We start from the raw sequence: 17,643 nt of genomic DNA on the forward strand, positions 1-17,643 counted from the left end.
AAGAGGGAGTCTCACCTAGTAACATTTAAAAGTGGGGTTAATACGAGTCAGATAGATTTTTTCCTACTTAGAAAGAGAGATAAGGGTTGTTGCATCGATTGTAAGGTTATACCAGGAGAAAGTGTAGCTACACAACATAGAGTCTTAATTTTAGATCTTAGAATTAGACAATGCCGCAAAAGGGATAGACATAGGATAGATCCTAGAATTAAGTGGTGGGCACTGAAAGGAGCTAAACAAGGAATGTTTGTAGAGCAGGTAGTTAAGGAAGTTGATTGGTGTCTCGAGGAGGATTCAGAATCAATGTGGAATAAGATAGCGGGTGGTATGAGAAAAGTAGCTAAGGAGGTATTGGGTGAGTCTAAAGGTGGTGCACCACTAGGTAAGGATACATCATGGTGGAACGAGGATGTCAAATTAGCTATTAAGGTTAAAAGAGAGTGTTATAGAAATCTAAGTAAGAGTCGTGATAATGAGAATTTGAAGAAGTATATGATAGCAAAGAAGGAAGCTAAAAAAGTTGTTCGAAACGCGAGGGCTAAGGTATATAAGGAGGTTTATGACAAGTTGGATACCAAAGAAGGCGAAAAGGATATTTATAGGCTTGCAAAGATGAGAGATAGGAAATCGAAGGATTTGGGTATGGTTAGATGTATCAAAGATGAAACGCAAAGGGTTTTAGTCAAAGATAAGGAGATTAAGGAGAGATGGAAAGATTATTTTGATAAGCTATTTAATGATAGTCATGCTCAAGATCTTGGAGACTTCTCCATTCCTTTTCATGAGATAAATCGTGACTTCATGCGCAAGATTCAAAAGAAAGAAATTGCAGAGGCTTTGAAGAAAATGAAATCAAGAAGGGCAGTTGGCCCAGATGGTATACCTATCGAGGCTTGGAAATGCTTGGGAGAGAAAGGTTTAGAATGGTTGACAAATCTTTTTAACTTGATTTGGCGAACAAATAAGATGCCTAATGAGTGGAGGAAGAGTACTTTGGTGCCTTTATATAAGAATAAGGGTGATATACAAGATTGCACAAACTATCGTGGTATAAAACTCATGAGTCATACTATGAAACTTTGGGAGAGGGTGATTGAGTCTAGGTTGAGGAAGGTTGTCATGATATCGGAGAATCAATTTGGTTTTATGCCTGGAAGATCAACTATGGAAGCTATACATCTTCTTAGACAACTTATTGAAAGATATAGAGAGAGGAACAAAGATTTGCATATGGTTTTTATTGATTTAGAGAAGGCATACGATAGAGTACCTAGGGACGTTCTCTGGTGGACAATGATGAAGAAAGGTGTTTCTCTCAAGTACATTAGTATAATTAAAGATATGTATGAAGGAGTAGTAACCAATGTCCGCACTTGTGGAGGGGTGACAACCAATTTTCCGATAACGGTTGGGTTACATCAAGGATCTGCTTTAAGCCCTTTCCTATTTGCGATAGTGATGGATGAGCTTACGAGATCAATTCAAGAAAATGTACCGTGGTGTATGTTGTTTGCTGATGATATTGTTTTGATTGATGAGTCTAGAGCTGGGGTTAATGCTAAGTTAGAATTATGGAGACAGACATTGGAAGCTAGAGGTTTTAAGTTGAGTAAGAGTAAGACTGAATATATGGAATGTCGGTTTAGTAAGCAACGAAGTAGTGATGGGAGTGTAGTGAAGCTTGGTGAGCAAGATATACCGGTGAATGATTATTTCAAATATTTGGGATCCATCATTCAAAAGTATGGAGAAATTGATGGAGATGTAAATCATAGGATAAAGGTTGGGTGGATGAAATGGAAAAGTGCTACTGGAGTGCTGTGCGATCGTAGAATGCCATTGCGGTTGAAGGGAAAGTTTTATAGGACGACTATTAGACCCGCTTTACTATATGGTACGGAATGTTGGGCTGCCAAGAGACATCATATTCAAAAAATGAGTGTAGCTGAGATGCGGATGCTTAGATGGATGTGTGGAAATACAATAAAAGATAAGATTCGGAACGAAGAGATACGTAAGAAGGTAGGTGTTGCACCCATTGAAAATAAGATGCGAGAGAATCGTTTACGGTGGTTTGGACATATTCGGCGAAGGCCTAATGATGCTCCAGTTAGAAGGTTGGAGAAATGGGAAAATATATTAGTTAAAAGAGGTTGGGGTAGGCCTAGGAAGACTTGGATGGAGATGATAGGAAAGGATATGAATGCTTTGAACCTCACCGAGGACATGGCGTTGGATAGAAATGATTGGAGGAAAAGGATTCATGTGGAAGACCCAAAATGAATTTCTTTTTTGGTTCATATCGCTGACCCCAATTGTTTTGGGATGAAGGCGTAGTTGTTGTTGTTGTTGTTGTTGTATACTTGAATACGCGACGGTGCGATTCGAGCTACGGAGATCGAAAAACTTGTTTGAACTTTAGCTTTTCTTTGGACAAAGGACAGTCAAGACTCGTATTAAGCGTCCCCACATTTCTAAAAAGGATTTTGCAAATCCGGGTAAGTCAATCTTCCCAACCTCAAAATTTTCATCAACAGTTTTTTACAATCACGATGGGACTCTGTATTCTTTTCGATTTTTCGTAGTTATAACTGTATTGCCGAGGGATTTTGGGTCCTAACGAATCCAAAAAACCCTGATTTTGGATCTATTTTTTGTTTGAACTGTAAAACTGCTCGGTTGTTCAATCGGTGTTGTCTGCAGAGTTTGTCGTCTCAGCTTTGTCGTCTGATCAGTTTCGACTACAAGGACTGTTGTCCAGTCCCTATAACCCATTAGGGTGTGTCGTCTGGGTCCCTCAGGGTCCACTGTCCAGTTCACTGCCTTCTGCAAGGACCCCTGCCCAGTTCCCTGCCTTCTACAGGGACTGTCGTTCGGGTCCCTCAGGGTCCATCGTCAAGTTCCCTGCCTTCTACAGGGACTGTCGTTCGGGTCCCTCAGGGTCTGTCGTCCAGCTCCCTGCCTTCTACAGGGACTATCGTTTGGGTCCCTCAGGGTCTGTCGTCCAGGTCCCTGCCATCTTTAGGGACCCCCACCGAGCTCCCTGCCTTCTGCAGGGATTACCATCCAGCTCTTGCCTTCTGCAAGGACTGTTTGCCTACCTTCTGCAGGGACTGCCATCCGGGTCCCTCAGGGTCCGTTGTCCAGTTTCCTGCCTTCTGCAGGAACTACCATCTAAGTCCCTCGGGGTCTGTCGTCCAGTTCCCTGCCTTCTGCAGGGACTGTCATCCGGGTCCCTCAGGATTCGTCGTCCAGCTCCCTGCCTTTTGCAGGGACTGTCGTCAGGGTTCGTCGCCCAGTTCCCTGCCTTCTGCAGGGATTGTCGTCAGGGTCCGCCGTCCAGCTCCCTGCCTTCTGCAGGGACTGTTGGCTATCTCCCTGCCTTCTATAGGGTTTGTCGTCCAGTCCTCGTGCCCACTATAGGCTTTGCCGTCCTTGGGCTTAGACATCCCAGGAAGTGTCGTCCAGACAGTGTCGCTCGCGCCTGTGTCATCCCAAGCACAGCCATCTGTTAGGATTTTTCAGTCTAGAGCTCTGTCGTCAAGAGCTCCATTGTCCCTAGTCATTGCTGCCCTATCTACTCTTCCAATAGATTTTATTATGTTTTAGGGGTTTTCTTTTAGTCTTTTTTTTATGTTTTTTTTTTCTCGAATATAGATCTTTTTTGCATTAGGTGTATGCATACATATTAGGTTTTGATTTCTATCACTTTTTAGAAACTCTTACTAGAGAAAATTCATGTCACATAGAAATTAGGGAAATACAACCTCCAACAAGTTAGGATTTAATTGAGACCTTGTTTAATCTATTATTTGTTCTCCGTATTTTATCTCTCTTTTAGGAAAAGCACTTCTCTTTTATTGGGAAATTTTGAAAAATCATGTCCCATAATTTGGATTTTATTTATAATGATGTAATAGGTAAATACCCATAAGTGGTATTTTAGTCATTTCAATCTTTGTAATAAGTTGTGCCCATCAAGAGCACATTAGTACTTTTACTTTATTTATTTTTTTGTTATTTTCTATATTTATAAGGACTATTTGGCCAAATACCAAATAGAGTTGTTGGGTTCTTTTTTGACTAGTCAACATAGAGTTGACTAGTCAATAGAGCTACTGTAACAATCCAACAACTATATTTGTAGCTGTTGAAACAGTCCAACAACTATATTTATAGTTGTTGGAACAGTCCAACAGCTCTACTGAGGTCTCCCTCTCTCTTATATGGGTATAAATAGGGCATTTTATCCCCTTTCATTTCCTAATGCTTCTCTTAAGCATTCATGCTCAATAAGATGAATATTTTTTATGTTTTGTGATCTTCTCTTTAGTTCTTTAATGTCTTGAATGCACTTAGTGCTTGTGTTGTGCCTTTGTGCTCTTGCATTGTCCCTTAGTTGAACTTATATATGTGCATGTTTACTTTGTGTTTATGATCTTGTAAGCCCTTAGAGGCCTTCATTTTGTATTTTCGCATATTTCATTACAGTTCGACGGGATCTAAACGGTCCCCATAACCCAATAGTTTTTAAAAACTGGCCCGACCTCGTTCGGCGAGACTAAGCATGGTATCGGCAACCCAGTTTTCCTCAAAAAATATTGGTCCGACCTCGTTCGGCGAGATCCAAACGGTTCCCACAACCCAGTGATTTTCAAACTGGCCCGACCTCGTTCAGTGAGACCAATCATGGTCTTTGGCAACCTAGTTTTCCTCCAAAAACATTGCCCCGACCTCGTTCGGCGGGACCCAAATGGTCCCCACAACCCAATGGTCTCCAACATTGCCCCGACTTTGTTCGATGAAAATAAGCATGATCTCAACTCGATGTTTTAAAATTTAGGGATGTCTATTTCTTTATCATAAATCGAATCACATTCGATTAATGACAAAGAGAGGCATCTGTAGACACCCAAATTTTCAGAATGCCCAAAACCCCAGAAAGTTCATTTATCCTGGGATGGCACATTGTGTATCGTCCCTCTGTCCAGACCTTCGTCCCCCAGGACAAGCCTTCTGCCCATCAGTCAGGCTATCATGCCTTAGGACAAGGCGTCCTTGGCCTATTCCGAGTATGGGACGGCATGGATTGTGCCATCACTGTCTCTCCTGTCCTAGATGGCAGAACCAATTCTATCGTCCCATATCCCATCTATCATGGATCGCAAAATAGATATGTCATCCAGCTTCTCCCATCCGTCCTGGACAGTAAGACAGACCCTGTCGTCCATCCCATCCATCTTCTCCCATCTGTCCTGGATGGCAAGATAGACCCTGTCATCCAACTTGTCCCGCCTGTTCCCGTTTGAGGCCAGGTTGGGACGGCACTGCAGTGGTTTCGTCCCACATGGTCCCGTCTAAGGCCAGGTTGGGACGACACTGCAAGTGGTGTCATCCTGTCCTAGACGACACTAGAGTTGTGTCGCCCTGCCTATTCTTTCCCCCTATGCAAACTCGTGCCTGCATCGAGGATGGGACGACCACACAACTGGGCCGTCCAGATTGGGATGACCATCCTTGGGGCCCATCCAGAATTGTAGACGACACAACCTGTGTTGTCCAGGATATAGGACGGCTAAACCCTTTAGCCGTCCAGGTTGGGATGGCTAAACACTGTCGTCCCATGACTCGAATAAGCGGATAAGCCATTTGGCTTATCCCCATCTGTCCCTATCCTCCCCTTTCTGCGTGTTTTTTAGAGAGGACTTTTTTGGATAAGTCTTATCCCCATTTGGGATAGACTCAGATCAAATTTGAAAAATCCAGAAAATCCGGTAATCTATATCTTGTTCGAAATTTTATAAATAGGGGCTCACCCATACAGTTTGATCATCTGAAAATCACATACCTACATGTAGGCCCTGCAGAAGAAGCCTACTCAAGCCTAGCACGCATTCTGTCCTGAGGTCATTGAAGAACCCTCGTAGCTATGCGGAGGTGCTAAACGGACCCTTGAGTTCGAAAAAGGTATTTTTCAGATCCTTAATCTGTTTATTTTGATTTTATTTAATCTTTTAATTAGTGCTTATACATATTTGATTTTTATTTGCATACTTAAATACGAGACAGTGTGATTCAAGCTACGAAGATCGAAAAACTTGTTCGGACTTTATCTTTCCTTTGGGCAAAGGATGGTCAAGACTCATATATGGCGTCCCCACATTTCTAAAAAGGATTTTGCGAATCTGGGTAAGTCAATTTTCCCAACCTCAAAATTTTCATCAACAAGTGCATATGGCGGCAGTCATACAAATTATTAGATACTTAAAAGGGACAATAACAAAAGGGTTTTTCTTATCCTCTTCTTTATCTTTTAGTTTAATTGCTTATAATGACTCTGATTGAGGTGGCAACCCCAATGATCGTATTTCTACTACACGATATTGTGTATTTCATGGTGATTTGCTTATATCATGAAGATGCAAGAAGCAACAGAAAATGGCATTGTCTTCCACTGAAGCTGAATACTACTACTGAAATTGTTTGGCTAAGAAGTCTGCTCAAAGATATAGGTATCATCATCTCCACTCCATCGAAGATGTGATGCAACAACAAGAGCGCAATTTATATTGCTAGCAACCACACCTTCCATGAATGAACAAAGCACATAGAGATGGATTGTCATTATGTTTGAGAAGAATTTCTGAAGGGCACTATTGAACTCCCTTATGTCACTTTACAATATCAATTTGTGGATTTTTTTATCAAAGTCCTATCATCACCTTGCTTTTTTTTTACTTCTAGGCAAACTTTCGGTGTGTGTGTATATATATATATATATATATATGTGTGTGTGTGTGTGTGTGGAAAAATATTTGCTATTAACGAAGGCAAGAAACTAATGAGGTAGAAATCATAGTTGCAAGTTGCATCGACTCAATCTAACCACATAGATGTGTTCAACATGGTTTGTTTGCTAAGGATCAAGCCTTGGATCATACTTTTCTGGTGTAAAAATGTGATCTTTTGAGTTATGAAATTTTGGCACATTGTGCGCTATTGATTTTTGGACTCCTTTAAAAACCTAATTACTTGTCATAATCACACGATTCAAAATAAGTTTCCTACTAAAAAAACATGTAGATCGCAACTGTAATTCTTGATCTATAAAAAATTGGAATTTTTGGAGAAAAGAGTGATTTCTACTCATTAGTTTCCTACCTTCATTAGTAGCCAATATTTACCCTATATATATATATAGATAGATAGATAGATAGAGAGAGAGAGAGAGAGATTATGTATATGAGTACATATACATTTATATGTATGTATACTATACTTTTTTTGCTATAGATGGGCATTTTGGTCCTTTTCACTCTTGTAATAGGTCCTGTCCTCTAGGAACAGTTTTGACTTTTTCTTTTATTTTTTTAGTTCTTTGTCTTTTTACTAAAGACTAGGGACTCTATGGTCATTAGACCATAGAGTCGTTGGGAGCATCCCAACAGCTACAATTACAGTCGTTGGGAGCTCGACTCTATTGGGAGCTCCCTCAGCTCTATTTGTTGTACAAAGGGACCTCTTGTCCCTATTCCATTTCATACTTTCCTTAAGCATTTTATAAATTATTTTTATTATTTTATTTGTGCCCTCTCTCTTTGAGAGTGATTTGTGTATGCCTTTGTGGCTTTTTGTATTTTGCCCATTAGTGGCTTTTGAGATTGTGCACCCATTGTTCTCTTGTAGCCCTTAAATGGCATTGCTTTTGTGCACACTTTGTTTTCATTACAACTTCATTAAGATACAAAATGAATGGTTACAAAATATATGAGGGTCTATCCCTCTATGGCACTACAGGACAAAAATGGTTGACTCTACAGCCCCACAACTGAGGAAAAAATACAATAGTACCCCTATAATGACATGTACATTAGAAGGGGTAGCACACTGAATAGTAAAGTCCATATTACACTTCTCAACAATAACTATGGATATACATATATATGTACATAAATAAATACATATATAAGTATATAAAAACCCACATGCAAAAATGCATAATTATGCTACATTTTGCAGGATGATACAAAGTTATAGACTCAATTATGCATAGTTTTTGGGATAAGCAAAGGTATATAGTTAATAACAAATAATGATCAACAAACATACAATTAACAACAGGCACTTCCCATGACGAGCATCCACTAGAAATTGATTGGATCATAAGATGGATTAAATGGGTCTTGCTAAGTTTGAAGCCCAGTTAACGAAGGCAATGAGTACCCAATACTGGTACAGGCACCACATGGGTACAGGAGCCTAGTAGAAGTACCCATGCTTGTTTAGGCACAGATTTGGTTCCTTAAATAAATCCAGCCCGGCATTCATCGAGCATTATGTGTAAGACTATCAGGTCGTAAGCTCTTGCCTTAGCCAAGCCTGAAAGAGAAATATGCTTTCCTCAAACATGGACCTGATCCAATCCTGGCCCATGTCCATGTCCAAGTGCCACTGTCGATCAAACGTCAGAATTCCAGTGTCATGCTTGCTTAGGAACAGATTCTGTTAAATAAATCCAGCCCGGCATTCGTCAAGCATTCTGTATAGGATTATCTGGTCGTAAGCCCATGCCTTAGCCAAGCCTGAAAGAGAAATATGCTTTCCTCGAACATGGACCTGATTCGATCCTGGCCCATGTCTACGCCCAAGTGCCACTGTCGATCAAACATCAAAATGCCAGTGGAGCAATAAACTGATTCAAGAGAATCGCACCATCAGGTCACCATGTTGAATTTTAGTAAAAAGCCCCACCACCAATCTTTGAATTAGCAATGAATAAATTTGAAGACAAACCAAACGATAGAGTTCCTTGAAACATGAAATGTAATCAGATTGAAAATGTTTACAACCATCATAAAAAAAGGCCAAAGCTGGAGCTTAAAAAGAAGCACTACCTCAACCTTTCACAAAGGCGTGCTAAGGCATCTGATCCAGTTCTAGATGCAATATCCTCAATCTCATTTGCATTTGACAAAGTAACACTATCAGCAAGATTGAATTCACACAGATCTTTCAAAGAATATGCATCAGTTAACACAGCTGAATGGCCACCCCCAGCTGCCAATCTCCGCACTACTCCAACACACCTATCAAGTACACAGAGAAGTAAAATTTACAGAGCAGAATGCAAAAAGAATGGGAACAGTATATACCATTTTCAAACATAAGTCAAGACGGCCGGCTCACCAATCTACAGGAGATGGGTACCAAGCATATGTAGAATTTTCATTTGCTGCTTGACCATAGCTATTATAGCCCCATCCATGAATACTCCCATCTCTCATAGCAATCAGTGTGTGTGAATGCCCACATGTAACAAGTTGAACACCTGATGGCACCACCAGAGCTGGAATATTTAGCAAATAGGCTTCTGTCTCATTTGGAAGACAAGAAAAGAATCCATTTTGAGGACCCAATCCTAGTTGGCCTTCCCGCCCACCACCCCAGGCATATAATGCACCCTTGTCTGTCAAAGCACATGTATGTACACCCCCACACGTGACATCCTTCACAACAACCCCTTCAAGGGAAACCACTCTCCGAGGCAACAGCTCTTTATCCCCATACTGCAAAGAACAGTGTCCAAGCTGTCCCATGTTACCAAGACCCCATGTATATCTGTAATATATGGAAAATAGATTAGAGATGACAAGTCCAGAATAGCACAATGAACTGTAAGTCCAATAACTGAAAGCACAAAATGCAAATTATAATTTAAAAAAATCATTCATATGGGAATGAAAATGATTTGCATTCACTAAAACAAGATCCACATACCATCTAACCCTTAAAGTAGCTAGTGTAAAAAGAAATACAGTTTATTCTAATTTTCTTCACATTTCAAGTCTAATAAATTCAACATGTGTGATGTACTACAGTTGTGCCTCATACAGATATACAAGATAAAAGAGGAAGAAGGTAAAAACTTGGTATCAGAGAAAAGCGAGAAGATCATGGCCACCCAAAAGCAAACACTCAGTCAATATGCAACAAATGAAGTAATCATCAGCATAAAGAATGGAAACAGAGAGGAATCTAACATGTTCAATATGGCATAAAGTAGAATATAAGAAACAGCTTATATGCCCTGACATAGACTGGAAAGTAACAGAAGCAGCATCCTTCAACAGTGGTGGATAATTATTCTATTCTAAGATGCAGTGGCATATATTTTGCTATACAGGCTTAGTTACTATTTTAGTTGTGGAATTAATTCAGGAAAGAAATAATGCAAGTGGTGATAATGTGCTCTCATTGCATTTGTGACCTATGATCTCCCTTACTAACAAAACTATTTACATGGAAAAACTTTTACACTAGGAGAACCAAGTCAGTCTTTTTGTCTTGTGGAAAGAACCAGTCATCCTATAAACATTTGGTTTTAGCGAAAGAATTTCATCTCCAATTATCAACATCCTCTCAGATCACTTACACCTCACCATCCTCCGATATAGCAGCTGTATGATACTCCCCACATGACACACGTATAATCTTCACAAATTCAGGGGCTTCATCAAGAAACCTTAAGAAAGCATTTAGAACTCGAGCCCCTTGCAATCCTTCACATGTAAAACCTCTGCCAAGCTGTCCACATTCATTGTAGCCTGGTGTATCAGAACATAACACATTCTGATTAAACAATGTACAAGAAACTATTAAAAAAGTGATGTTAAACAACGCGAAAACAATACATGAAGTACATACTAAGATTTTACTTGAACAGTTAGAAGTGTGCATTTCTTTGGGTGAACTCAGAGGAATTTCCATCTAAAATAGGAGATAATAAAAGCAGAAAGATAACCAGACTGTAAAGTTTAGCAGCATGAAACATAGTATATAATTACTGAATAACTAAAATGATAGGGTGCTTTGAGGGTTCTTGATGGTTACCCCATGACTGCAGCAAGCCATCTTCAGATAGAGCCACCACGTGAACTGCTCCACAAGAAACTTGGCGTATAAGCTGTAAATGAATATGTAAGTTCTAGCCATTGCTTATAAAGAGACTTTTTTCTATTAGCAAATCAAACCACAGTGTTTTGGATGTGACAATGTGCTCAAGACACAAATACTTGCCTATTGGAAGGAAAATTTAGGAAGCAACATCAGCAATCTCAGACAAACATAGATCATTATGACAAAAAAGCCCTCCTAGGACTCATCGAATTGTTAACAGGAAATGCAGTAGCAATCAGATGTTTAGACAGAACTGCAAATAGAAGTAGAAGCAGAAGTTATAGGGATAAAAGAGCAAGGTGTTAGATGATGGTAGTTTCACATCTGCGGGCAGGCAAAATGTGATTGATTTGGATCAGAATGAGGTCTATACTCATCTAGTTTGGTTCTTAATTGGCAAAAACAACCTTTACAATGGATAAGATCCAGGCTTTTACATAGGGAAGCTTCTAACAGGTTGGATTCAAAACCATGTTGGAGTCACCTGAAGGGGCTGAATCTGAAGCCAGAACCAAATCTAGACATGATAATTTCCCTCAACCAAGTAAACCTATGTCACATGGGTGCGGGTGCGGGTGCGGGTGCGGGTGCGACACGGGTGCGGCGCAATTTTAAAAATTTTGGACACGGGGACTCGGCTATATATATATATATATATATATATATATATATATATATATATATATTTTTTTTTTTTTTTTTAAAATATATATATATATATCCAATGTGTGCATATGTCTATATAAATTTTGGACTCGGCTCGTGACTCTTCCAAGTTGTCTCAGATCCTCAACTAACTGAGTTAAAATAGTAGTATAACTGGGTTAGAACCAAACTAGGCTGAGTTTATCATTGACTCAGCCGAGTCTTAGCTACCATGGGAATAAAACATCATCAAGGTATTAATTAAAAGCATTAACTAAAAGCATGTTCTGGTAAATGCATTAAATATCTTTTGCTAAAATTCATAACATTAATTAAAAGCATTAAAAGCTTTTAATTTTTCAAAGCTAGATTTGAAAAAGAGAGAGAGAGAGAGAGATCTCGGTGGATGAGAAAGTGTTGCTACTCGTGGATGAGAATTTATTAGCTTTTATAAGAGAGAGAACTTGGTGGATGAAAAGTGTTGGTACTCGTGGATGAATATTTTTTAGCTTTTAAGATTGAGAGAGAGAATTAAATGATAATATTTAAGAATAATTTTTTTTTCTGGGCCTAATGTTTAAGACTCATGCTATATATATATATTTTTAAAAAATATATAAAAAGATCTTTTTTTTTATTTTTTGTACTAAAAATGGACATTTTTGGACTCGGTCAACATTGACCGAGTCCAAAATTAAGACGGACTCGGCCTGGACTCGTTGACCGAGTCCGACTCGGCGTTGACCGAGTCCAGGCCGTGTCCGAGGCCGCACCCGTGTCGGGGCGTGTCGACTCGGGTGCGGCACCTCCCTAGCCGAATCCGTGTGACATAGAAGTAAACTAAAAATGAAAATGGACCCCCATGCCTCATCATACAGGATGGGTCTGGGTTAGACATTTGACTCACTTTCATCATACCTTCTTTGTATATATGCACACATACATGGAATGGGTGCAATCTTATGGACCATACCTGTTAGAATATGTTCATGTATATTTGTAACTTGTATATATATATATATATATATATATATATATATATATATATATATATATATATATATATATATATATATACTTTTCTTCATTGTAATAAGAAATATCATCTAGGGGCGTTTTGGTAATTTCACTTGTGTGATAGGGTCTGGCCATTAAGGGCAGAACAGTCCTTTTCCTTTTATATTTTTGTATTTTTCTTGTTTGCTTTTTGCAAAGGGAATTATGGTCTTTGTGACAATAGAGCCGTTGGGGCCATGGTTTGAAAACTCGTCGGGTTGACCCGGTGACTCGGTTGACTCAGCCTGGATCACCCAGTCACCAGGTCAAAAACCAAGTGTGACCTGGCTTTAACAAAACTCGGCCGAGTCATGGGCTAGTCATGCATATATATACATATATAATTACATATATTATATAAAATATAATATAAATATTATGTATATTATATATAAATATAATTATACATGTATTAATACATTTCTACATTAAATATATTATAAAAAATATCATATAATGTATATTATATATAATATATTGGTAAAATACTATAAAATATAGATAATATATACATATAGTTATATATTTTATATAAAATAAAGTTAACATGACCTGGCTGAGTCACTCAAGGACGAGCCAAGTGAGGAGTCACCGGGTTTTAAAACACTGGTTGGGGCCCTCCCAACGGCTCTATGGGCCCTTAATGCCCTCTCTTGATGTGTATAAATAGGGACTTGTCCCTCTTGAGGCTATGCATGTTTTGTGCATTCCTCACTCAATTTAATTTATTTTTTATGTGCTCTTGGCCCTTAGTGGCTTTGTGTGATTGAACCCATTTTTTAGTTGTATTATGTTCCTTCTGTGAGGTGTGAGAGCTCTTATCATTTCATTACAAATCCTTCTTACTACTAACATGCATAATATTCTTGATGCAGTGAAACTTTCACCTTTACCTTCTCTCATATGCATTTTGATTATGTAGTTGCCTAGGATCCTAAATTACTCTCATATATAGTGTTGATAAATAAGCAACTTCCACAATGTGTCTCTCACATCTTAGGCCATGTTTGGATGACACCCAAACCTGGTTTTGGGTGTTAAACCAGGTTATGGTAACCTTAGTTGTTAAAATATAGTTTAGTTGTTATTGTATAAATATATATAACAATATATATAGCTATAGATATAGATATATATATTATACATAGGGGTATTTTAGTCTTTTCACTCTTGTAATATGGTCAGCCTATTAGGGGCTGTTATGTAAATGTTCATTTTTATTTCTCTTGTTTTTTTTTTCTTTTTTATCAAATGTATCTGTTGGGATCGCCCAACTAGCCATTGGGGCTGGTCCAACAGCTAGTTGGACCAGCTCATGTGCAAGTGCATTGTATTGTGCATATTTAAAGCCACATCCTCCCCTTGTAAAATTAATGCTTGTCTAATACGATCATATTTTTTTTACTTTTGGCTATCTTGTGAAGTGTTATTGTGTATCTCCTTTGTGGGATTGTACTTGGTCCATTAGTGACCACTTTGTGTTTGTGATTTCTTGTAGCCCTTAGTGGCCATATATTGTAGTTTGGCTTATTTCATTTCATGGTATCAGAGCCTTGGGCTCTTGTAATTTGAAAATTTTTTATTAAGCCTCTTTCTTGGTGGTGATCATCCTCTTCCTCCTAGAAGAATTATCTCCTTGTTCATGAACATGAGTGAAAGAGAGTTTTTTGTCATCTCCTTCAAGCTTAACGAGAACAATTATTTGATGTGGTCAACCTGTGGTTGATGCAATAACTTGCACAATATTTAATATGGGAGTTGATGTCTCATAACCTTCAAAGTTATGTTGTGATGACAAAAGTGTCATATACATTGCCAACAATCATACTTTTCACGAATGAACAAAGCACTTGAAGGGGACTATTACTCTGCCGTATGTACCGTCTAAATATCAAATCGTAGATTTTTTCACTAGAGCTTTTCCGCTACCACGATTTCTTTTTCTCTTTGGCAAACTTTCAGTAATCTCACCGTAAGTTTAAGGGGGGTGTTAAAAATAAAATATAGTATATATAGGGGTATTTTAGTCTTTTCACTCTTGTAATAGGGTCAGCCTATTAGGGGCTGTTATGTAAATGTTCATTTTTATTTCTCTTATTTTTTATTTTTTTTGTTTTTTATCAAATGTAGCTGTTGGGACAGCCCAAATAGCCGTTGGGGCTGGTCCAACAGCCCACTAGCCCATGTGCATTGTATTGTGCCTATTTAAAGGCACATCCTTTCCTTGTAATGTTAATGCTTGTCTAAACATTTTGTGAATCAATACAATCATATTTTTTTACTTTTGGCTCTCTTGTGAAGTGTTATTGTGTATCTCTTTTGTGGGATTGTACTTGGTCCATCAATGCCCACTTTGTGTTTGTGATTTCTTGTAGCCCTTAGTGGCCATCTATTATAGTTTTGCTTATTTCATATCAGTAGCTTGGGGGGGGGGGGGGGCTGTTTTTTAAACTAGGTTTATCGGGGGTGGCCTATTCCTCAAACTTCATCCACCCACTATGGCCTCTTCTAGTCCAGCCATTTTCCATTCGGTAACTGGCCGGAAAACAGTCCCTTTTTATGGGTTTTTTTTAAAGCTTCCCAGCCATTTCCCGGCTGGTCGCTGGCTGGAAAATAGCCAGCTGAATCTGTCTTTTTTTAATGTTTTTTATTTTTTATTGGCCAGCCATTTTCCGGCTGGTGGCTGGCCAGAAAATAGTCGGCCCCATTTTTATTTCTATTTTTTTTTTAGTTTTTGATGACCAATAACCTAGATTTTGGGTCATCCAAACAGTTTAGAGATCTGGTTTTCAGCAAACTTAGTTTGCAGAAAACCAGGTTTTGCATCTGTCATCCAGATGCTTAGTATGATGAAAATATGAATCAAAGTGACTTCTTAAAAATTGAACTTCCTATTGCAGCAACTTGTTCGATGATTGCAGGTAATTTAGTTCACATATGCCAAAAGGACCAAAACTGCAGAAGTTCCCTGAGGAGTCTCCAAACTTTCATTCTACTCATTTCAACTTTTAGAGCAGAAAAATAAGATGCTGCAATGTCACAGATGGATTGAAATTTTCATTTTATTCAACTCAACAATTGGATCGTAGAAATATTATGTTTCAATGTTGCAGATGAACCAATCAAAGCTGTACCGAATAGCATCCTGAGCCAGACCTGCATGATAATAGATCTGATATCCGCTGACAGATATGTTTCGCCCATATACAAAGTTCGTATTTTTAAAGTTACAAATTTTTCATTTATCATTATTTGTTAAATCTAAGAGCAAAATATCAGAACCATGACAATATCCCATTAAATTTGGACTTGATATTAAAGACACCATTTTTTTCTTCAACCTATCAAAATTGGAAATAAGTTGTCAAAGGGTTCATGAATTAGGTCAAGGCCATCACTTTATCAGCATATTAAAAGAGGAAGAAAAAAAAATCAAATTTAAGATTAGGAGTAGTGTTTGAAAATTTTAAGATCTTGGAAAAGAACTACCAATGAGACTCAGAAGTTGAAAAAGCAGATATTTAACAATTAGCAGAACATATATTTGTATATGTTGACTGTTTCCCTCTTTCTTGAATAACAACCAAGTCAGACATAAAGAAGGCCAGTTGAGGGTTTAAAGATAAAGAAATGATGAAGAAAGAAAGAAGTGACAAAGAGATAGAAATGAAGATTTACACAGATGACATAAATATAAAGAAGACGAAATAGAGAAAGAAGAACCAACATCCAAAGGATGGGAAAGAAGGGAACAAGTTGGAGAAAAACAAAAGAAAATCATGATTCAGTGAGCATACTTTCATTGCTTATTGCCAGATATAGTACCAAACAAGTAACAGAATAAAAGAGGAATGACATAACAGAAGATGGGAAGAGTGGAGATGGCTAAATTGGGCAAACCACACATTGGCCAATAGGGATGGACATACAATAGTTTTCTGGATTTAAGGTAGTGGGTAGATAATTCCCTACTAATAAGAATCACAACACAAAAGCAAAGAATAAAGAATTAAGCTACATAAAAATAAAAAATGAAGAGTTATAGCACAAGAAAAAGAATCAGAAATTACACAAAAGAAGATACATATAAGACATAATTCCTAAATGATACTAAATAATACATTGAACTTTCAATTAGTTTGTTTTAAGTTGTATTGACATAGCAACACGGAAGTCTAGGTGAAGAAAAAGATACTTTTGGCTACTTCTGATGTGAAACGTATATCATGAATACAATTATAAAATATTCAGTTAAACACGGACAAATAATCATCCAATAAACATCTTTAAGCTAAATATAGTTTCCATAAAAAATATAGAATGTATACAAGCAAAGTAAATAAAACAAGCCTTGGATCTACACCCTAAAAGGTTAACCTTGAGCTTTTGTTTCATAATATAGTCAACAATGAGATGAGCGCAAAGTTAGCCAAAGGAAAGTTGGCATACCGTATTTGGAGTAAAAGCACCCAAATATATACGTGGATAATTTGAACCCTGTGAAAGAAAAATGGTTCACAATTACGAGTAAAGACAAGTTAACGGATGCAAAGAAACTAATCAGAAATGATATGTGACCTGATTTTGTCCCCAAACCCATAGCCTCCTTGAAGGCTGTGTCCCATCATTTTTACGAGGTTCAGCAATTGCAGCTGTACAGTGGGCCCCACATGAGACAGACTTCACATATTCTGTTTGCAAGATCTTCACCCTTTTTGGATGATTACTTCTCTCCTCAGTTCCATCTCCAAGCTGACCAAAGTCATTTGAACCTAAAATAGTTAGATATACAACAAAGTTAATATGATATTACACAAATTTTAAGACCTTGGAACAATAAAATATTTCATATTGATGGAAACAGGGGATGAGAGAAAGGAAAAATTAAGTTCAGAAGAATGACAAATATATGAACATCCAGAAAGACAGACATCACTGTATGGCCACATTACTGTTACCATGTCATAACATGTACATAAGGAACTC

The 17,643-nt window shown here is 38.1% G+C and overlaps 1 protein-coding gene across 1 annotated transcript in view; it reads right to left on the bottom strand.

Moving 5' to 3' along the window:
- The window catches only part of LOC149818877 (Regulator of chromosome condensation (RCC1) family protein), a 51,436-nt gene that overhangs the window by 30,803 nt on the left and 2,990 nt on the right, over window positions 1-17,643 (bottom strand). Inside the window, exons 3-8 of the mRNA XM_089984089.1 lie at window positions 17,236-17,429; window positions 17,107-17,154; window positions 10,891-10,963; window positions 10,433-10,604; window positions 9,187-9,618; window positions 8,895-9,086 (exon numbers count right to left, since the gene is read on the bottom strand). Coding sequence (XP_089840215.1) covers window positions 8,895-9,086; window positions 9,187-9,618; window positions 10,433-10,604; window positions 10,891-10,963; window positions 17,107-17,154; window positions 17,236-17,429 — 1,111 coding nt within the window. The remainder of the gene's footprint in view (window positions 1-8,894; window positions 9,087-9,186; window positions 9,619-10,432; window positions 10,605-10,890; window positions 10,964-17,106; window positions 17,155-17,235; window positions 17,430-17,643) is intronic.

This window comes from Nuphar pumila, chromosome 13 (assembly GCF_984573655.1).
Source record: "Nuphar pumila chromosome 13, dmNupPumi1.hap1.1, whole genome shotgun sequence".
NCBI lineage: Eukaryota > Viridiplantae > Streptophyta > Magnoliopsida > Nymphaeales > Nymphaeaceae > Nuphar > Nuphar pumila.